The 24,052-nt window shown below is 40.5% G+C and overlaps 2 protein-coding genes across 2 annotated transcripts in view; one reads left to right on the top strand and one right to left on the bottom strand.

Annotated features, from left to right (window-relative positions):
* myo1d (myosin ID) overlaps nucleotides 1-24,052 on the bottom strand; it is a 93,281-nt gene that overhangs the window by 66,490 nt on the left and 2,739 nt on the right. The window lies entirely within an intron of this gene.
* On the top strand, nucleotides 1,186-23,146 carry map3k14 (mitogen-activated protein kinase kinase kinase 14). The gene is made up of 16 exons (XM_002935549.4): nucleotides 1,186-1,389; nucleotides 13,564-13,776; nucleotides 14,610-14,682; nucleotides 14,831-15,026; nucleotides 15,637-16,158; nucleotides 16,261-16,398; nucleotides 16,596-16,725; nucleotides 17,145-17,276; nucleotides 17,454-17,558; nucleotides 18,009-18,172; nucleotides 19,209-19,359; nucleotides 19,764-20,021; nucleotides 20,666-20,769; nucleotides 21,059-21,188; nucleotides 21,723-21,823; nucleotides 22,111-23,146. Exons 2-16 carry the CDS (start codon nucleotides 13,584-13,586, stop codon nucleotides 22,315-22,317), a joined length of 2,604 nt encoding a protein of 867 aa, XP_002935595.3. The 5' UTR covers nucleotides 1,186-1,389; nucleotides 13,564-13,583; the 3' UTR covers nucleotides 22,318-23,146.

Below are 24,052 nucleotides of genomic sequence, written 5' to 3'. Positions count from 1 at the left end.
ATTATCTCTTCTTATTTTTTGCAAGTTAACGATCGATTTACTAAAAGGACACTTATCATAATTAAGAAGCGATGTTCTTGTTATTATTTATCTGGTGATGAGCGATTTTTAAGCAATATTTTAATGCATGCAATATATTTATGCGCTATTTCGTATCACATGATATTAGCGCACGCTATTACATACGTAACCATTACTTTCTGAAAACTACTGTTCTGAAAATTACCATTTCCCTGAAAACACAAGCATGCATCACTCTAGGAAGATCACATACTGCAAACTCCGACTGCAAACTCCATCTTGTCACCACAGCAATTTTGTTCAATAACGCCTACTCCTGGGAGGCGCTAAGTTTCACAGTTTTACGCATTTAACGCTTCATATGTTTGTAAATCATGGGTTAGTATTATTTCTATGCGATAATTACCGCAATGCGATAAAAATAATGCTTTGCGATAATGCGTTTTTTTGCACATGTGATATGAGTGTTAACCCATACGAAATTACTTTGATGAATCGGTACTTATTTATCGCATGCTTTTTAACGCAAAAAAATATGCAATAAGTGTTAACGACCTTTAGTGAATCGGCCCCATATTGTCACACAAACAAAAAGCATCAAAATAATCCAAAAACCTCTAAAATCACGAAGCAAAGAAAGATCTTCCAGCGGCAAAAAGGAGACCTGCCATGGACTTCTACATGACCTGGGCAGCTTTTAAGTGGAGGGTTTTTCTTTTTATATTTGTCGCAGGTTTGTTGCATAATAAATGGTAAAAAAAATCATATATATTTTCCTTGACAAAATTGTATTTTTGCACAAAAAAAACAACCTTTAGTAAATGCTCCCCTTAGAATTTGCTGTTGAGTCTAACCGAGTTTCTGACAGCTGTGTGCATTCTACTTTGCCTTTTCTAATACTGTTTTTTAATACTGTCTACTATTTATTTTTTTTACGAGCCTTCATGTTCAAGTGTTCAATTTAGAGATTGCTTGCTTGCATGTGAAAAAAATCTCACCCCCGCACCAGTTTAGAGCATTCTCTAAACCAATGGCTGTTGTCTTCCTGTAAATATGTGCTCTTGCCTGGAAATCCCATGAGCTGAGGAACCAATCAGAATGTGCCAATGAGCTCACCAAAAGAAGGGGGGGGTAAGAGACGAAGGGGAGGGTTATGGAAGAAGGAGGTGCAGTTGCTGCTGTACAGGCAGTTGAAGTTAGAGGCAAGTGCCTGGGAGAGAAGTGAACAGTCTGGGAAAAAGTAGGGAAAAAATCAGTGAAAACTGGAGGGTGGGAGGAAGGAGAGTGGGGAAGAGAGCGTGGACTTTCTGTGGATACAGAGGAAGAAGACAGTGTGGAAAACTGTAAGGAAAATAAGAACAGGAGCTGGTAAGCAGTGCCGGGCTGAGTCTGAATGGGAGGGTTGTGCTTTTAAGGCAGAATCATGGCGCCTAATAATGTACAGTATATACTGTAGGTGTCACTTGACTTGGGCGCTAAAGTTGGCTTCCACCAACAGCGTAGTAGGTGTGTCTACATGCAAGAGTGGTCAACAGTTTGTGTGCAAAGCACTCTGGGAATATATGCACACTGAGGGGGGTCTTAAGGGGTCAAAAGGGTTGATTGTAGGTTCCGCAGAATATTTCTATGCAACGCAACAATAATAGATCTGAGATGTAATGTACAGTACTTACTGTATGTATCAGTTGTCTTGGGTGCTTAAGTGGGTGGGAGTATTAAGGGATCAATAGAATTGACTGGATTTGTCAACCACCTTAGCTTTGGCACAGAGTTGCAGATACATGAAAACTTTGTGCCGTCACCCTGCTGTAGTTCTACGAGTATGTAAATAAGTGGAGTACAATGGGCGGTGATAATAAAAGAACAGTTGATTTTGTGCACATTTCGCCACACTTACATGTGAGCAGAGGCTGCCATACCGATTGCCTTGTCTAAGGTAGCCTGGAAATACAAGTTTATGACCAGCTGGAATAGGATTCCTCCGCTCTTGCAATATGGCAGCTTCCACTTTTGTGTAAATGTAAGGAATATTCCTTGCACATCCACTACCTATACATAGTTTAACAAGAAAAGTTGTATAAGAGAAACACAACTGGTATAAGGATGATAAAGATATAAGGATGATTTCACTTTTACATGAGATGAAGGGTTTGCCTGTAGCCGTGGTGTATGAGACGGGACCCAAACTTGCCCCAACTGTAACCTTGGTTGATTCCAGGAGGCCTTATTATGGGGTTAAAATGACTATTATTGCTTAAACTCAATGTATTCTTTTGCATAAAGGTTTACAGTGAGTATTTAATTATTAATCCACTTTAAGCCAATGAATAGCATCTTATTTTTTTGGAGATAATGTCCTTTTAAATGCTTGGTGTGGGGTGAGTGTGTGTTATTTTGGCATGGTCTGTTACATGAGTGAATTTACATGAGAGATCCTGTGCACAAGTTCTGAGTGGGAGGCCAATGCTGTGACTCATTCGTCAATACTCTAACTTGGATTCCAATCCAATCAGACAGCCCTCCCACATGTCCCAGCCTGATGGCAGCTGGTGTGTGTCTTAGTATTACTTGAAGTACAGAAGTACTGCTTGGGTACTTACTCCAGGTGGAACTTACTGCGGGTGCAAGTAGGGCAGTTGCACTTTATGGGTAGGTGGGCCTCATTACTGATATCAAGAAGGAAACTTCTTACTCCAATGTATGCCACTTCTGCACATGTTGGAGTCCAGCAACATCTGTAGGGTGGCAAATTGGGCAACAGTGGCATGAAATATTACTCCCACTATCTTGGCCTGGTAAACCAACTACCCCTTAACTGCTGTTTTTCAGGGTGTTGGACACGGGCAGTTACTTTTGTTTGTGTTCCCAGTAGATATATCCACCTGGAAGCTGTTGGTATAGGAGCAAAATTGCATGGTGCAACTTTTCTACTAGGGTATGAAGCTGTAGATCTTATGGTATTAGAACTTTGGCACATATTGCAGCAAAAATAGCATCTTCCAGATGAAAACTTGCGGATCAGTAAAATCCATGATTGTCACCTAGAAAACATGGATGGCTGCATATTAGGCAAGAATCACAGACCATAATCTACAAACAGCTCCTACTGCTGGTGTCAATAAGAAGTGACCAGTGGTTATTGGTATCATTGATATCATTGTTATCATTGTTATATTGTTATCGCTAATTTGACCTGCAGTGATTGCCATTGTTTTATCACTAATTTGACCTGCAGTGATTGCCATTGTTTTATCACTAATTTGACCTGCAGTGATTGCCATTGTTTTATCACTAATCTGAACTGCAGTGACTGCCATTGTTGTATCACTAATTCAGACTGCAGCAATTTCCACAATTTCCGTCTTATCACAACTTTGATCTGGATTAATAGCAACACTTATACGCATGCCATGAGCCTAAAACTAGATAACAAAGTGTACCAGTCTGCATTTTTACTTTTAAGTTAGAGATACACCCACAATCCACCTTGTCAGACCTTTCTATAGAAAAGGTCTTCCGTGTCACATTGCCTTTAGCCTGGATTTATCATTGAGGAATGCATATAGAGGTATTCTTTTTATAACCCCACAAGAAAACATCAGATTGGCAGACCCCTAGGTTGCACCTTCTATTTAAAATATAAACTCAATGCACTAACAGTGGTCATTGGTACTTACATGCTATAGTGCCCATTTTTTGGGGCAATCTTGGGATCAGTGATGGTGAAGAGGTAGCACAAAACAAAAGCAGTGAGTGGTGAATTTGGGGTGAATTTGAAAATGATTCTGCGTTCAGTGTTGGTGAAGGTGCAGTAAATGAAATAAAGCCATACATTAGAGTGTATCTGCACATGGCCCTGAGAGCAGTGATGATGAAAGAGTAGGACTTGACAAAGGGAGCAAGTCAGGGCAGATTTGGTCATGGTTCTATTGGCCAAAAATGTCCCGAATTTTGGATCCTCTCTCTGGCCTGTTGACTTGGGCTACTGTCAACGATTAAAGCAAATCTGGATTGTTTATTGGATCTCTTATAATAAGGAAATAAAGGTGGACAATGGTCAGATGACTATGTGCATCTATGTAAAAACTTAGAGATGGATTGAACCCATGATTCAGTTTGGGATTTGGACATCATGTGACTTTAAAAGACTTAAATACAGAGCAATATTTTGTTCACAGATAATATAATTTTTTATTTGTTTCAAATTTGAATATACAAGTAGGGTTTTGATTTGGTTCAGCATTTGACCAAATGTTGTATGGAGGATTCAGTATTCAGGCTAAATCGATAATTTATGGATTAGGTTCAAAATGTCCTGTTGATGCCCATTGCATCCAAGTTTTACTTGCAACACGGACATCATCAATAGCATATGCGTCATAGAGGCCAGTCATTTCTAGGACAGACTGCCCAGGTGTGCCCGAAGAACTACATAGGGGGTATGGTTGAAATTTGGGGTAATTCTTCATTTATTTTTGTGGTTTAAGCTGGAACCAAAAGAAAGTGCCTATTTTAGCCATATTTCCATCAGTATGTTACCTTGTTACAAACTTGTTCTGCGCTGCGCAAACTAAATGTTGGGCAGAAAAGGGGTTCTTCAACCTAAAAAAAAATTTGAAAAGTTTTGCTAGGGCAAGGATGGAAGGGGTTAACCAAATACCAGCAGTTATTGTTGTTGCCACTCCCTGTGTCTTTGAGATAAGGATTAGAGAGTTTTTGTTTGTATATGGTTGTAGTCCTAAGAGCTGTGGAATCTGTGTTACTCACCAAAGTATGTTTTGGTGTATATGAACAGTTATTAGCATGGACTTTGATACCAGGATCACTGATTATACACCACTATACTAGATCCAGAGAAAAGCAATTGCACTCTCTGCACTAGTGCCCCAGAATTGCCACTGTTTTAATAAGTGGTGTTTTGTCAATAGTTCTTTGTTACTACACTTGGTATGCAAAAGAGCATCTACCCTCATTCAGGGTAGAGTGAAAAGCAGTAGAGGTATGGGACCCATTATCTAGAATGCTTGGGACCTGGGGTTTTCCAGATAAGGGGTCTTTCTGTAATTTGGATCTCCTACCTTAAGTCTGCTAAAAACGTTATTTAAACAGTAATTAAACCCAGTAGGATTATATTGCCTCCAATAAGGATTAATTATATCTTAGTTGGGATCAAGTACAAGGTACTGTTTTATTATTACAGAGAAAAACTAAATCATTTTTAAAAATGTGAATTATTTTATTAAAATGGAGTCTATGGGAGATGGCCTTTCCGTAATTTGGAACTTTCTGGATAATGGGTTTCCGGATAAGGGGTCCGATACCTGTATCTTTTTTAACTCTATGGGATATGGCATTAAACTGAGTTTTCTGCCACCTGTGTGATGGCTTGGCAGGTGGGCAGGCAAGCAAACACTCAAATTTGGCTCATCATTGAGTATATGGTAATAATAATAAAGTGGGTCAGGGAAATATGGCTTTACTGTTTGTAATTTACAATGTCAAGTGTTTCTGACCAGTGATGCACCAGTAAGGTCAGAGTTATTACTATGTAACTCTAGGGGGCAAATTTGAGTGTTTTACTGCCTGCTGATCTGCTGGCAAAATGCTTGAATTCGTACTATGTGCCATAGTCTCTAAATGGGCAGAATACTCCTTTTCAATGTGAATGCAGTAAACAGGGCCTGTGTAGTAAATGCTTTTCACCTATTGTTTCAATCATGACAAATCTGTGTTTCTTGTTACTAGCAGCTCTGTGTGTCGTCACTCTTAGATGGCTATACGCACAGGGTTGGACTGGGGGTGCAGGTCCACCGGGGCTGCCACCGCAGGGGCCCCACACACACCCAGGGGCTCCCTTTAGGGGCCCCTGCTACACGTACATGCCCCCTGCAGGGGCCCCATCCCTCCCTTCGAGCATGCATAAGTCTTCACCCTTAGATGGCTATACACACAGGGTGAGACTGGGGGTGCGGGCCCACCGGGGCTGCCACCGCAGGGGCCCCACACCCCCCCAGGAGCTCCCTGCAGGGGCCCCTGCTGCACGCACACGCCCCCCCCGCAGGGGCCCTCCCTCCCTCCAAGCGTGCATAAGTAGATGCAATCAGGGGAGGGAGGCCAGCTGGGATTATATCTGGCCCAGTCTGACCCTGTATACACATACATACTACATGAAATATAGTTTTGTAGAGTGTGCGGTTACCATGGCAATAGGTAATTTAGCCGATTGGACAGGTTATAAAATTTTGGTCGTATTACAAAAATATCTGTGCATTTAATGTGTATCTGATGAAATCTTGGGGTGACCTACAACATATTTTCAGGACTTAACTTTTGTAAAATATTAATGCTCAGAACATTGTCCAATTTGTTATTTTTAGTACAGATATGGAACTCATTATCCAGAATACTTGGAACCTGGGGTTTTCTGGATAAGGGATCTTTCCATAACAGTAATTAAACCCAATAGGATTGTTTTGCCTCCAAAAAGGATTAATTATATCTTAGTCTTATCTGTAGTGGTCTCAGATGAGGTCTGCGACTACTCTGGTAATAAATATATAGAATATAGACCGTACTTGGAAACACTATATATTGTTTTTGGGCTCAGAAACAAACTTCTTTTCCTAAAAGAGAGGCCAGAGCCACATCAGCAGAAAATAAAGTAGGCCATCTTGCCTGATACAAGGTCCTCTGCAATCACTTCCTGGTTGGTTTCTCTGGTGATGGAACGGCAGATTAGGGAACAGAGAATGGTTACAGTGTTTGTTTGTTTTTTTTGTTTTTGTGATTGAGTCATCTACATACTTGTTTAGTTGCCATTCAGTGCTGCTAGTTTGATATAAAAGTATAATTACAGTAGTTAGATACATACCAATCAGTGATATAATGAGATACAACTTCCCTGTAATGGAAGCTATAATTAATATACTAGTTTGTAGTGATCTTGTCCAAATGGCTTCACTGCAGTAAGGGCTGTGTCGTGGGCGACGCATATCCCCGATATGCCATCCCACTGGCTAGAATGTAAATCGCCACTGGGATGGCATACGCGGTGCCGAAATTGTAAAAGTTTTCTCTCAAGGCAACTTCAGTGATTTCGGCAAATCGCCCCGCCGTGTATGCCATCCCACCGGCGATTTACATTCTAGCTGGTGGGATGGCATATCGGGGAGATTAGTCGCCCACAACAAGGGAGATTTGTCGAGCGGTAACTAATCTCCCCATCTGTCACAGCCCTAAGAAGAGGTCAGTGAAGATCTATATATCTATATAGCAGAGGCAAAATACCGAGCATTATTGGTAGGCGATAGTTTCATATGGGGGTTAGGGGTATCTGCTCTCCCTAATTTTAATAGCCATATTTACTCTAAAGGTCCCCATACACGGGCCGATTATAGCTGCCGATATCGGTCCCTTGGACCGATTCGGCAGCTTATCGGCCCGTGTAGGGGCAGAACCGAGGGGCCTGGCCGACCGATATCTGGCCTGAAATTGGCCAGATATCGATCGGCCAGGTTAGAAAATTCAGTTGGATCGGGGACCGCATTGGCTCGTTGATGCGGTCCCCGAACCGACTGCCCCATTGCTGTGTGCAGAATTCGCCTACATGCCTCCCCGATATCGCCACCCATAGGTGGGGATATCGGGTGAAGATCCGCTCGCTTGGCGACATCGCCAAGCAAGCGGATCTGCCCGTGTATGGCCAGCTTTACTTACACTTTTGGGTACAAGGTATTAGGACAATAGTACATAGGCTCTCTCTCAGGGACAACCCTAGTCAGACATATACCCTTCCCCCATCGGCAGCTGTTTCTTTGTTTGTGGAGTTGAAAATACCCACCTTGTGGTAGAACAAAGTACCATTAAGTGGGTATCCGTATACCCGAGATGATGGCTGTTAAGAGTTTCACAAACTTAACATGGCTGACCCATATCATATAAGTTTTAGAATCTGACCACATATAAAGCCAGCGCTCCTCCACTGTGGTAAAGCTTAGGCAAGAATACCCCACTGCGTTTTTAGTATATTGTCATCCAGATTTCTGTATAAAAGCATATTGTGTGTATGTGGGGGGGTATTTATGGCACAATCTAATCTATTTGGGGGGGGGGGGGATGTAACGGTTCATCTCAAGTTACAGAACCGCAGCACGGCAGACTTATTTCGAGAATTTCTTTCTTTTTCCTGTTTGTCTCACTGAGGCAGTTTTCAGAATCACAATAACAGTTCTCGAGAAGTGAAGATTCAGGAGAGGGGGGCGGAGGAAACAGAACTACTATTTAACCCACTCAGTTAACACCGACATTTAGTGATTCCTCCATCTCAGGTCTCTGAGGTTTAATCCCGGAGACCCAGGTTCAAGTGCCAAGGTAACAGCTTGTGACCTTGAGCAGTGGCTTTCATTTCAATACAAGGGTCCGTGTCTAACAAGAGAAAGTGGCAAGGGTGTAGGGAAGGGAAAAGACAGGAAGACTAGAAAAGGGAGGATCATGGTTAGAAGAGGAGAGCGGGAAACAGTATAAGGGGCGGGAGGCCAGTTACCAGCAGGGTTTGGAAGACATCCGAAAAAACCTCAAGCGATTTTGATTCATTAGCATTTCCCAAACAGTGGCAGGCAGTACAATGTGCAGAAATCATTGTATCTAATAAAGACACATGGCATGTTGTAGCAAGTACAGCTATATTCCTCTTCATGTTTCAGAAGAATAAATGGTACATTGCATGTGCCTCCGGGATGGGCATAAGAATTCTATTAGCACATGGCACTTCCCGCTCACGAATATACAAATGCAGAAGAATAGGGACCAGAAGAAGGGCATTTGAGTGTAGCACATGCCTGAAAGGGTTAATGCTACTAGAGGGACACTATGACACTATAAAAAAAATGTATTTGTGTCTGAAGAAAATTATGTAAAAAAGTTTTAAATTGGTTATTTAAGACTGCTGGGGCTATGGGACTGCAAATGTTTCTGAAGTTAGTTGCGCAAAAAAATACTAAAAAAATCCATTGGTTAAAGGTATTTGTGTCAGAAGACACTGCTTGAACTTCCATATAATTGCGCTTGGCACTGCTAATTTCTTATAGCCTTATATTATTATTAATAACATGTCATTATAAAATGCCAGCATATTCCATTGCACTGTACAATAAATAGGTGAATACATTAAACATACAAGAAAACTTAGAAAACAACCAATAACCAATGCAAGCAGTACAAATATGTAATTATCCCTTATAATAATAAAAGTGGAAGTTCCTTGTATAATTCAGCCTTAGGCCTTTATATAGTCACAGTGACTTCTAATATCCTTTAATTTAATTAATCCTTAATTTATAGTAGGGGTACATTATCCCTTATAATACATGAGTGATACTCAGAGTTCCCTGTATAACTCAGCCTGCAGCCTTGTGCCTTTATATGGGCACAGAACCCCTCAGTGACTTCTAATATCCTTATAATTTACAGTAGGGGGTACATTATCCCTTATAATACATGAGTGATACTCAGAGTTCCCTGTATAACTCAGCCTGCATCCTTGTTCCTTTATATGGTCACAGAACCCCTCAGTGACTTCTAATATCCTTATAATTTACAGTAGGGGGTACATTATCCCTTATAATACATGAGTGATACTCAGAGTTCCCTGTATAACTCAGCCTGCATCCTTGTGCCTTTATATGGTCACAGAACCCCTTAGTGACTTCTGAAATCCTTATTATTTACAGTAGGGGGTACATTATCCCTTATAATACATGAGTGATTCTCCGAATTCCCTGTATAACTCAGCCTGCAACCTTGTGCCTTTATATGGTCACAAACCTTGTAGTGACTTGTAATATCCTTATAAATTACAGTAGTAGTTTCCTGACCTTTAGAAATCCTTGGTGACCTTTAATATCCTTATATTTTACAACAGGGATCAACCATACTCTCTGCTACTACCTCTTCTGTAAGAATGGTTCATAGAAAGAGAGACTTAAAAAATTAAAAGAATGAACCTTAATGTTTTTTTCTTCCCCTTAAAAACAAAATGATCTCCTTACAGAGCCCTATAAGTAATTGTGCCTCATGTAAAGTTTCATGTGTATTCATGCATAACTGTGCAGCAACGCCTTGACAATGTTTGCGTATAGTTATGGGATATATATAATCAGTACAGCTCTGTTATGGCATGCTGTCTGCCTGTGGAAAAATACATTGCACATTTGTACTTTCCATTTTGTATACCAAAGAATTCATACAGTATTAGAAAGGTATGCACAAATGCTTTTAAAGGGGCAATATACCCCATTTATTCAACATGAGTTCAAGGAATACAGCTTGTGCTGAACATACTCTTTGCCTTTTGTTTTAATCATGAAAAATGTATGGTTTTTGCAATTTCCTATGATAAACAGGGCTAAAGGTGAAACTGAAGTGCACAGATAATTCCCCTGCATAATGAACTTGGATGGATGTATATCTGTAAGGCAAAACAGTCACATCAAAGGGGAATGGGGGGGATTGTATACTTGTAATATAATTATCTGCCTTGTAAGGACCAATCATAGAGTAGCTTCCCTGTTTGCCTTGTTCAGCTCAAGAAATAACACAAACCATATATTTTTAATGATTAAAAATATCAGCAAAATGCATGATCAACCCAAGCTGAATTCATTGCTCTCATGTTCAACAAGGGGAATTTTTGCTCCTTAAAGCAACCACATTTTCGTAATTTACTGTTAATTATATTAACTTGCAATTAGATCTGTTCATAAAGATTACAAATCCACCGAGGTCTGATGTCAGTTATGTTAACAATCATATGAACATTTATTATGCTATAGACATTGGCCCTCCAGCACAGCATCTAATCCTTTCTTGCTTATGTTTTAGTAGACACTAAATTAACTTCTCTTACCCTAGAATCCCAGGAATATAGACAAGAAGAGGTATAGGAAAGGGTCTCAACTGCAATAGAAAACAAAACAAAAGATAAGAATAAAAATTGAAGCTCATAAGCTTTAATTTTGAAAGTAAGTTTGCAGGAAGAACGGAGAGAAGCCCATGGGTTAAGCTCTCAGTTTAGCTGCACCGCATAGTGAAATGGAAACTGCTCTCTTTAGGGAACTGGATTAACCAGCTTTGCCACCACATTCAAATAGTAATATGCAACTTTTTCTATGTGTACCTTTTTTTTTTTTTTTCAAACCACCAATGTTTTGGAATCGCAACTGCGAGTAGAATCACAACTGCCAAGTATTCTCATAGACAATATACTGTAGAAAGATTATGGCATAATAATATGGGGGTATTAAAAGCTATTTGCCAGCACTGTCTTTGTTCTTGAACTCATATTACAAGCAGATGGTTCAGCCACAACATTTACAACTAGAAATCAGCAGGTGGCAGAGCCAGGTAACAAGAAATCTTTGACTATTTAGGAATGTCATCTTGTAAATGATAATTATATTAAGAATCAGATGAAATCAGTGCCAGTCCCAATAGTTAGGACCTTTATTTTATAGTGACCTATACAGACCTGTCAGTGGGCCAGTTTGGTCATTGCCCATCAGGATTTTCAAACCTGCCTTATAGATATCTGGCCAATCCTTGGATATATATTAGGATGTGAGGTTGGCCTCATACATGGGTCAGTAAGATGCCAGGTTGGTTAGGTGTGGCTGATTACACTGGCCAGCTAAGGCAGAGATGCAATTGAATCTACTATAAACTCTGCATTTGTGTAACCCTTTTGGAAACCTGCACAATTTTAAATGGATGTTTTACCTTCAGGTTAAGTTTTAGGATGTTATAGAATGGCCCAATTTTAGCAACTTTTCAGTTGGCCTTCATTTTTTTATTTTGTATATTTTTTTTAATTATTTGCCTTATTCTTCTGACTCTTTCTAGTTTTCATATGGGAGCCAAAAACACTATAGCTCTGTCAGGCTACAATTGTATGTTTATTACTACTTTTTAATTCTTATCTTTCTATCCAGGCCCTCTACTATTCATATTCATTCAAACCACTGCAGCTTGCTAGGTTAAATTGGACCCTAGCAACCAGACAGCTGTAATTCCAAACTAGAAAGCTGCTGAATAAAGATCAAAATAGTTAAAAAAAAAATATCTCAGAAAAGCATTTTCTACATTATACTAAAGGTTAATGTAAAGGTTCACAACCCCTTTAAAGAGAGCCCTGGTCTGACCCACCTGAAACACAGATTACTGCTCACTTGACTGCTAGTTTGTATTAGTCAAGTTCCGTTTATCTATAGATAAGAATATCTTCCATCGCATATTTGCTATAAGCAGCATGCAATAATGGTGGATATAATGGTGTAATTCTATTTTCACTTGTTCAATGAAGCCACCAATCAGACAACTGTAAGATAATAAAGAATCCAATAAAAACTGCTAACAGCGAATAAAGCCTTTTGTGTGCAATGAGGTTATGGTACAATGATATTCTGTAGAGCAGGTGACATGGTTGGGCCCATTGCACCAGTGTTAGTCGGAACAAAGGCATCAATTCTTTTTTTAACTTTTTATTTCCTGGTTGTGGCTTTGGTGTATTACAGGTTGAGAATGGAGATTAAATTGTTTCTCACTTCACCTCATGGCTTCACTGAGCAGTGTGTGCAAGACAATATATCTAACACTGCATTAGTTTATGGAAGCAATTTCTCAGATATGTCTAACTGTTGCATCATAGCAGTATGTGTAGGTATGGGGCCCTGTGTGCAGAATGAGATAAGAACAGGCAGGAGAAAGAAAGCAGAAGGGATTAGGGTTATGAAATGGTTCATAGAGGAGGAATGAGGAAAATACTTTTCATTTTTCTAGATGGGGTGTGGTAACACAAAAAAGTCACATGCACATTTTTACGGCTTTTGCTGATCAAGAAAAGCCACATTTAGAATGTTTTAACTGTAACTTTTATATTCATTTGGAGACAAACAGAGCTGCTTTTAGTAGTGTTGGAGCAACATATATGCAAAGTAGGGATCTATCAGACTAATAGTCCTTTACTGAACTATGTACCATTCATGGTTTGGGTCCATTTACATGGAGGGCAGTGGGGGCAATCTGGGTTGTTTTGGTTCTGTCTTTCAGACTACTAAAACAAAGCAAAGTGTCTAAAATGGTCGTGTTCCAAAGTTATAATTCCTTGCTGATCATAGTAAGTGTTGAACTGTGTCTCCTAGGAGCAACAAGTTAACCCAACACCTTGGGCCCACTCTCACAGCAATCAGATACAGTGTCAGTGCTATAGGTTTTTATAAAAATATAGGATAGGCTGATCAGAAAAGAGCCTGGGGCCCACTAGGGCCTGAATGCACCAAGGGATCCTCTAGAACTCTGGTAGGCCAGTCTGACACTGGTCACAGTAGTTATAGAAACATTACTGGGAAAAACTCACAATATACAGTTACATGGTGCCACCAGTCAAATCTGCAACAAAAACACTGACATTAGTAATCGTAGGTGTGCCTCTACTGGTGTATGACCAAGTGGCTTACTGAGTAATTGGCTTACTGTATTCTTTGCTTTTAGGATAACTTTCATTTGGAAGCATGGCTGTTGGGCGTCAGCAGTCCTCTCAACTTGACCCAGAAATACCCAAAAAGTTATACAAATGTGAAGGCATGGTGGGAAAAGAGACGGTGGCCATGGAGTGGCCATGGAGTGAAGTGATACAGAAAGGAACAGCCAAGGAGGGAAAACAATGTCCATCTGTGTACATCTCAATCATCGCACAACCTGAATGTAAGACTACAATATATCTTTCCCCATATGTACATCCAGAAGTATCTTCTGTTTCCTGCAAGATTCCCTATAATCTCCCATATTGTCTATGTTGCTTATAGTCTTTTCTTTGTACTCCATATAACCTATGCCTATTACTTGCTCCATATAACCCCTCACTATAACTCCTTTCTTTATGGTTTATACCCTTCCCTATATCTCCTGCTATTGCTCCATATAACCCTCCTTATTACTCATGATATTGCTCCATATAACGCTCCCTATAGCTCCTCCTATTGCTCCATATAACCATCCCTATAATTCCTCTTATTGCTTCATATAACCCCTCCCTAAAACTCCTCCTATTGCTCCATATAACCATCCCTATAATTCCTCTTATTGCTTCATATAACCCCTACCTATAACTCCTCCTATTGCTCCATATACCCCTTCCTATAACTCCTCCTATTGCTCCATATAACCATCCCTATAATTCCTCTTATTGCTTCATATAACACCTCATGTATAACCCTGCTACTGCTGCCACATTTAACCACTTATTCTAATTCTTCTTGTTGCTCCAATAATCATGTAATTCTCCTGCTGTTCCAAATAACCCCTCCCTATAAACTAGGTAGAATGGTCTTCTGCCTTAGGACCCAGTATTCAGTAGGGAATAATACAATGAATTCACTGTATTAAAGGGGCTTGTGTGGACCCTCTATAAACAGCTTGGGGACCCAGTTTTCATATAGTAAAACCCCTCCTTTTGTTCCATATATCCCTCCCTATAACTCCTCCTATTGCTCCATAAACCACACTTTGTAACACTACCTATGCATTTTGTGTTTTAGGTGAGAATAATCACGAGATCTGCCCAAGTTCCAAGCAACATCAGATTTACAACACTGACTCCAAACAATACAGGTAATAAGACAAACTATACTAGTACTAATGTGCCTTCCAGACTCATTATCCTCTCCTCTGCATCTTTTAATGGCATGTTTATTTTAGTGGTTTAGGTTTTTGTCTTACTGTTCAGTAATAATTTGTCATTCTGTATACTTTGTTCTAGTCACTTGGACACTGAGCACATAGCCAATAATGTGGTGAACTCAACAGAGGGTAAGCCAGCCCGTCAGTCAAAGCCTCCATGTGTCAAAGGGAAGAAAGCAAAGCGAAAGAGAAGACAGAAAAATAGTCCTCAGAATACAGAACAAAGAGGGCAAAGGATTCCTGAGCAGGAGTGTCGGGCCCCTATCCCTGTCCAGGTATGAAACAAAAAGAACAAATCCTGCTGAGACAATTTAGATGAAAACATTACACACCTCCTTCTCTGCAGGGTAGACAAATCAAACCTGATCAATAATAATTTTCCTAATGTAATGTTTAAAAGGGATTGTTGGACTTGGATTGTTTTTCTTATGCTCTAAAAACCTAAATAATCTAAATTTAAATTGAGTTTTTAATGAAATGGAAATATTGTTGGTGCAGCTTTCTTTTATACCATACAATAGACAGTCCTTTGTGTGTCAGTGTCCTGTTGAGTCAGTAAACATCAGGATAACAAACTTAGCAGACATAACTGCCCAATAAGAGCAGGGGTACACGGGGAGATTAGTCGCCCAGAGACAAATCTTCATTGTCGTGGGCGACTAATCTCCCCGCAATGCCACCCCACTGGCTAGAATGTAAATCGCCAGAGGGATGGCATACGCGTCGCGCAAGGCAACTTCGGGCGACTGTGGGACATTGCAGCGACGCATATGCCCGCTAGGCGACTAATCTCCCCGTGTACCCCTGCCCTAAAAGTGTGTAGTTTAGACAAGTTAAGACATCATCTTGCTAATACACTATTTTTGTTTTCTTCCTGATCTTAAGGATGAAGAGTCACAGCAAAGCCTGGAACATCTAAACGTTTGGAGGACAGATAGGAAGGAAAAGACTTCTGGTTTAAGAGGACAACAAAACACAATATCTAATGAACATCCCCCTCAAGGCCTCTATCTACTTAAAGATGATGGACTGAAAGAACATCACAAGCTCATAGACCTTAAACAGTGCATATACCACATAGGAGGCGGTAAACTGCCACCGTCCAAACTCCAAGTCCCACCTCTAGATAGCTTAAGCATTTCTGAATTCCTTAAAACCTTGGGGACAAAAAGATCTTGCGATTTAGACTATGGAAAGACCACGAGCCCAGAGTATGGCTCCTCCAAGCTCACTAGACCTTATGAAGACTCAAAGACTGATTCTGTGGAAGAATGTATGTTTGCAGCTCTGAGAGGCAGTGTGAGCATGGGGGAGCCAAAAAGCCTGTGCACCTTCGCCAAGGCCTGGAACCAAGAAGCAGATGATGAGGATAGAGAAATGGATACTGAAGGGGTCATTCTAACAGAGGTACAGTATTTTACTTGGTGACTTTTTATTTGACAGGTTTTTTTTATCTGTTTGGCCAAAGGGGACATTTTTGAGCCTTTTTTTTTTTTTACTCTTCTTTAGAAGCTAAAGGCAGAGGATTATGAGTACAAGGAAGGTATTCACTGGACACAAGATGGAAAAGCTCTGGGATCTGGATCCTTTGGAGATGTACTTCCTGCAAAGGATGAGCAAACTGGATTAAGATTTGCGATCAAAAAGGTGAGTAGATATATTAGTGGCCCTCAGCTACTGGTTATAGTAGATATCTTAGAAATCTAGAACTATCTATCTATCTAGAACTTATGGAGGATATAAAGTCTCCCATGCCAGCTTTGTATGTTTAGTTGCTCTTCTACATCTTGTGAAATTGTTGTTTAGTCCACTTTCGTGTCTAAAATGAGTCAATTACTTGGCAGATACATCAGAGCAGATTCCGGTCCCAAGAGCTGACTTCATGCCTTTTGGTCTCATCCCCAAAACTTGTCCCAGTGTATGGAGCAGTCCGGGAGGGACCCTGGATCAATGTATTTCTTAAGCTCATGACAGGTAAAAAAATGACACCTTTAGCGATAGGTCAGCTTTAACCTTTATTAGCAACTATAGTAAAACCTCCACAGAAATTGATGATTAGACTTTAGCATTTTCTGCTATGGATATGCTTGTGTGGTTCATTTTTCCAGATATTTTCAAACAATCATGCACCCCAGTCTCAACAGACCATACACAATTTTGTCAATAAACTTGTAAGATGATTACAACACTACAGAACAACGGCTTACACAAAGGTAAACACCTTCACATGCTAGGAGAACATAGCAATCAGGAAATCACTGTATTTTACCTCTCATATGTCATTATACAAGCACAATAGAAACATTAAGAAGGAAGGCATTGTGGCCCTTTAACTGGCTATGGTCATTTTAGCGCCAGGTGACAATCGAGTCTTACTAATTTCTGTTTTGCAGGAGGTTCCTTGGGACAACTCATCAAGATAAATGGGTACCTACCAGAAGATCGGGCCCTTTACTACCTTGGACAGGTACTGGAGGGCCTTACACACCTTCATGCAAAAAGCCTTGTGCATGGGGATATTAAAGGTTAGTACCTGCACAGAAATTTTCTATATCTTTCTCATTGCCTATATTAACTGCCACAGGGAAGTGGATTCCATAACCCTACTCCTGTTTTTCATTGATATCTACCCTTATTCCATTCTTCCCTCTCTCTATGTAGTTTAGAACCTAACTTACCTTTTCTTCTTTTTTACTGCACAGCTGACAATATTCTCCTATCAGAAGATGGTAATGATGCCTACCTTTGTGATTTGGGGCACTCTGCTTATCTGCCCACAGATGGTTGCAAGAAACAGCTACTGACAGGTATGTGACATCCTATTCTCACACCAATTTAATTTACAATTATAGAAATGTATTTCTACCGCTCCAGCAGGGGTTATCCTCTCTCTCCACTATACCGTTACCTTATCCAGCAGAATTGTTCTTGCGCAAGGGAATTACAGTATTATAAATAATTGTGTACATTGTGTAATTTGTGTACATTGTGTTTGCTCCAGTGGCATAATTTCATACCCAGCTATCTTAAGATGCGCTGGCAGCTTAGTCACGGCTAAAATTTGCCAATTAATCCACTTGCAGACACTGGAAAATGCAAAGTTTCCACAGGCCAAAGAGGAAATAAATAATGGAGATATAAATTAGGAGAGTAAACTATAATGCAAAGTAATTTTTTTCTGTTTTTTACTGTGCTTGCGTTGCAAATGTAAGATAACATGCAATGTGATGTAACTTCTTTTGGTTGTTTCACTGTAGCGGACTATGTTCCTGGGACAGAGACACACATGGCCCCTGAAATAGTGCGGGGGGACACCTGTGACACAAAGCTGGACGTGTGGAGCTCCTGCTGTATGATGCTACATATGCTTAACGGCTGGCACCCATGGAGCCGAACTCACACACCGCCTCTGTGCCTGAAAGTGAGTATGAAGTGCTGTCAGATGCCAACCTTCCTATCTGCAGCTCTTGTTGCACTGTAATCTCTAGCATTTCTCACTAGCCCTTAACAAATGACTTAGTTCCCATGCACTTAAGATTTTGGAGCTTTCTTAAAGCAAAGACCAAAAAGGATGGGTTATGGACAAAAGTTCTTAGTACAAGTTGATCCAGGGACTGGTCTGATTGCCATCTTGGAGTCAGGAAGGAATTTCAACCCCCTGCAGCAAATTAAAGAAGCTTCAGATGGGTTTTTTGCCTTCCTCTGGATCAACTAGCATTTGGGAAGGTTATATATAGGCATTATAGTTGAACTTGATGGACGTGTGTCTTTTTTTCAACCTAACTTACTATGTTACTATGAAATGGCCCACATATGGACAGTGGCATGGTAGCTCTATCTCCACAAGATTAATTAAATAAGGCCATATCTTTTTAGACTGCTTTGGTTAAGCACCATGACCCTATATACTAAAACTCTCAGCATACTTCAGCTGGCTGCATTGTATTCAATGTGCTTCTGCAACTCCTGCACCCCATGCTTAGTATTTATTTATTTGTTTTGCCCTTACTTCAGTTTCCTGCACTGCGCCACTAACATCAAATTGTCAAATTGTGAGAATTTGTGTTATTATTACACAAGGAACACTCATTATACCCAGGGGCACAAGTGCAAAAGCAAAAGGGATGCAAGAGTGCCCTTCTTAATGCTCACTTACAGAGCACCCAGATTTGCCGCTATCCACACTGAACGCCGGATCAAACATCTGGTGCTTGATAGAAACAACTGTTCAGCCCAGCCCTGTCTTTACCACTTGCCTACCATTTTTAAGGCACATTTTTGCGTGTAATAGACTCTGTGGGGAGGGTGGTAAAGGAAAGGAGGGGCAATGGAGGCCATTTGAGAGGTGCTGGGATTTGCAGGGGGTCAAGTCCTCCTTCAGTGATGATAATGTGGTTAGATGATGATTTCTCTTTGAGTTCAGATAAACATCTTTTTCTCCTCTACCATCTGTATAGATTGCCACTGAGCCACCCCCCGTGCAGGAGATACCCCCCACCTGTGATCCTCGAACACGTGAGGTCATTGTAGCGGGTCTGGAAAAAGATCCAACCAGTAGAGTGACGGCAGCAAAGTTACAGGAGAAAGTGAATTTGGCTTTGCATAAAAGTAAGAATACCTAATAAGATATGTATATTTTTATTTATAGGAAAGCTGCAAATTGTGGTAAGGTTTAGATATCTCAAGTTTCATTTAAATCATCATTTAAATTGTCATTATTCAATATGAATTTGCAATTATATTTCTGTTGGAGGTTTCCCCTAGCCCCTGTATATAAGTTAAACTGTCAACATTTATTACTGAATTGTCATTTGGCTTAAAACTGATATTAAGGTGCATGGGATACACAGTGAGAATCATGATTGGTTGACATAAAGAAGAGCTATGGGATATAATCATATTCCTCCCCCTGGACAAAAGCATGTGGCTGTTTTATTATAAGTAAACTACAGTTCCACAGGAACCATCAGTAATATTCTGTCATTGACATTTCTTTGTATTTTGTCTTCTAGTCGGTGGTCTGAAATCTCCATGGAAATCTGAATACAAAATGCTCAGGAGCTTTCCAGATACCACATCACCCCCCAGCCTTGCTGTAGCATCTGAAACCCCTCTTTCCAAACATGAACCTGCCATGCCTGATACCAAGCCTAATCCTAACAAAACTAAGCCAGAACCTAGCAAGGAGAAGATGGTCAGTGGCCTGACTGACAACAGGGCAGTGCAGCCAAACATCTTGTGTGGGAAGGAAATTCAGCAGAAGGAAAGAGGTGAGCCACCAGAGGAGCGTTTGTCACCATAACATGTACCCACTAAAAGTCTCTCCAATCACAGTAAGAGGATCTGGAACCCCAAAAAACATTATACAATGAGAGGCAGTTTAATATATGTTGTTATTCCCACAGCTCTGCCACATTGGGGTGCCAGCACCCATGGCCTCTCATTGTATTTAATATTGTATATAATATTCTTTGGTCTGCCAATGCCAACTACTTCTTAATCAGTTTAATGAACTTGGGGAGCTAGTACCCACTGCTTTATATTCCACTCCTCTGACTGCATACAATGTACTTTTGTGCTGCAAGAATCCCCCACCTCACACTCTGTATAATGCCTCTTATTGTATATACTATACTTTAAGTACCAGAACCTACTGCCCTTCACTCTATATTATTTGCTGAGCTAATAAAACCCTGGAAGTAACACTATGTCAAGGTGGGCATTATTTCCAGGGTTCTCTTGCATCTGCATTTTCATGCAATTCATTAATGGAGGCTGAATGGGCACAATGGCACTATGTGCAAGTTTTAAAAAGTACCTTTCTGAATAGGATCCCAGTGTGCATAATTTTACACTAGTCTAAGTACTTGCACTTGTGATTATAAATGAGCCCTCTGTTTTGCATCTTCTGTAGAATATCTTCTCACTGATCTGTTCCTGGCAAGTTCCCTGGAAGAACAGGAGCAAATGTTGTCCTGTCTGAGTGAGGACAACCGGGATCAGCATCGCAGTCACAAGGTGAGACAGAAGATTTTCTGATGAAGAAACTTCTATATTACATCCTTTCCACCACTACATCTACTTCTTTCCTGCATCCCATCTTCTATTTTTTCTGGCATTCCCTCCTTTCTTGTATCCCTGCCACCCTAACCTCAGCTTTTTATCATCCTCAACCCACATCCCACTGACAGTATATATATTGTTTATCTTTCTCTCACTTGATTCTCTTTAGTTTTCTTATTCCTTTCTTTAGTACATATTCTCTCCACTCCATGTTGTGAACTTCCTCTCCTTCTCCACTCTGTAGGACTCAGTACATACTTTTGACACAGCGAGTTCTGGAATTTATTCTTGGGACAGCGAGATGGATCCACTGAGCCTCAAAAGTGACTCCCTTATTAATGTTGGGGTCACAACCACTCCCAGCTGGTTCAACGGTATGTGTTGCCTTTGTATGCTCCCTCAGTGTAAGTCAATGTTTATGGTAAGCGGTAAAATATTGTTCTCCTATAAAAATACCGAAAAGGTGCACTCAAAAAACCAAAACTGTAACCCTCCATTCATACTTTTCCTGCCCTTCACTTAGTGATGTCTGTTTAATAAGTCAGCCATTTGTCCTTATGTGAGGGTTTTCTATTTCATCCTACAAATGATTAAAATCCTAAATAGTTAGATTAATATATTAATATTACCAAGGCCCTTTTAAAAAAGAAAGTAGATATGTACTGTATGTAAGGCAGTTCGTACTATAGGGCGTATGATGGACTGTCTTTCAGAAACAGGAGGAGTCTGTATTGACTATAGGGAGTTAAATGGAAGGAACCAAAACAGCCAAGGAAAGGGGATACTGCAGTATGAGCGAAAAAGGAGGAATTTTAGCACAGGATATTGATGTAGAAAATGAGTAGGTGGGAGGAAAAATATAACTGGCAACCTCTGATCTCTCACTCTTGTCTCTCCACTTGGCACAGGTTGCAAGGTTCAGCTGCAAACACTGAGTGGGGAAAAGCTGCACATCTGGGAATCTGGAAGGACTAAGCTTGGAGAGCTGGCAGTGGGGATCAGCAGTCAGGTGAGAATACATGCTTCCACTCAGTCTGTACTGTGCCAAGCCACTGTACCAAGTGTATGGCTCTACCATTCCCAGGCTTTGTGTGAGAATAAATCTACTTGCACAGTACATACCCTGTGCATATACATTATGTGCCCCTACCTCACCCTTCAACCTCTCCAAGGCTCTGATGGACCCATGAAACTCACGTTAGTCAACTTTGCGCGTCTTTGAGAAACAAAGCGACATGTATACCATTCCACTGGCCTCACCCTCTCTTTTTTCCTCTTCTCCCAATATGCGCACAGATCCCGCTGCAGTCCTTCACAATACTGACCCCGGAAGGAAAGCCTATTCCATCTACAACAGATATTTCTGACTGCGGGATATACCTGCAGTGTGCCTTAGCCCCGGACCACGGTGGGGGCTGGGACTGGAGAGTGATGAGAGGAAAGCTGGAGCAGGGACCCACGGGAGAGGTGTATACAGGTGGAGGCAGTGCTGGTAGTTCCTGAGAGAGAAAAGGCCTTTCCAAACACAGAACATCCAAACTTATATTGCCTTTCCCACCTTGTACCTTAATTGCTATAAAACATGTGCACCCTGAATAAAATCAAGACCACTAAGGGACACATTAACGGTTTGCAGAACTTTGGGTATTTATAAAACTGGAGTAAATTTGACATTTTGCATTTAACAATCAAGGGGAATTCCCGATTGGTTGCCAAGCTTTACTCCAGAATAACTTACTTAACTTTTTGAAACCCCCCTTTGTGATTTCATAGCTTACACAGCTCCTGATTGTTATGTGCATGTGTGTGACTGGACATGGCCAATGATCATTGCCCTTTAAATGGACATTATACTGATCTAATATTAGTTCTCATCACCTTAAAAATAATATTTAGGTTTTTCCTATATGGTTTTAGGTGATTCTTAGTTCAAAGGTGATTGTTCAGTAAAACATAGCAAGCACCGCCAGTTCAAACCTGATCCCTTTAATTCCAATGCTCATATGTTAGGTCTCTATCTAAGGCTAGATTACTTTCAATATGAGCGTTAGCATTACTATCACTTAGACCTAAACAAGCCTATGAGGCAACTGTGCATTAATATATTTTCCTGATGCATTATGGGTAGTGCGCCTGTCCTCTAAAGAAGAGTTCAAGTGGCTTTGCCATGGGGTAAGGAGTATGCTCTTGGATCAATATATAAAATAAACAAGGGTATGCATTTCCCCAGCTGTATACCCACTTACTGAAGTGATTTTGAAATGTAATCAAATCAATGTATTGTTATTTGAATGTTTTATGGTTCTTCACAGTAAAATTGTTTAAAAAGAAACTTGTTTTTGGTGTCTCCCATATAATGAAGTGCAACTCAGGTGCACCTCTAGGAGCTTTTCCTCCTTCTGACTCGGCTGCATTGGAACCCACTCAACCGTGGCTAGTTGGGCAGAAGATTCAAACAAAATCTCACTAGCAGTTCCCTGTGCAGATCCAGCCAGCAAGTTTCATGCCCCCTAGGCCTCAGCCTTTGTGACATAGAGAAACAAATCAGCCATTTATTTACATTAGTCTAATTACATTGGACGGATCAAAGCTAAACGATTATTGGTTATTATGGTATACTGCACTGAGGTAAGATTCCACTAGTCAAAGTAGATTTAAAAGCAACCTTTTCCAACCTAAGTGATTACATCTCTTTCACCCTATAGCTGGTTTTTGGGTGCCATGACACCTATTAGGCACAACATACACTTATGGTACCAAAGCACCACCAAGTTAACTTACCACCCATTATCGGTGCTGGCATTTTTAACAATACACCAATGTTGGATACTCTATAAATTTTAGGGATGCACCAAATCCAGAATTTGGTTTGGGATTTGACCAAGATTTGGCTTTTTTCAGCAGGATTCAAATTCGGCCAAATCCACGTGCCTGGCCGAACCAAATCCTTAAAATGATGTGACTTTTTATCACATAAACACAGAAGCTGAAATTTTTTAGCCGTGCAGAGAGCATGATTCTTGTTAACCCTTCCACAGCCTAATCTGTATATGCAAATTAGAATTTGCCCGAATCTTTCACAAAGTATTGAGGATTCGGCAGAATCCCAAAATAGTGGATTTGGCGCAAACCTAATGTATATGATAGGGACTTGCCCCTGATCTGCCAATCTGTGATCCAGACCACCATTTTCCCTGCTACTGAACCGAAACTGCTAAACTCACTAATGATACCTGAA

This window comes from Xenopus tropicalis, chromosome 10, assembly GCF_000004195.4.
Source record: "Xenopus tropicalis strain Nigerian chromosome 10, UCB_Xtro_10.0, whole genome shotgun sequence".
NCBI classification, from domain to species: Eukaryota; Metazoa; Chordata; class Amphibia; order Anura; family Pipidae; genus Xenopus; species Xenopus tropicalis.
This window is presented reverse-complemented; position numbering and strand designations above follow the sequence as displayed.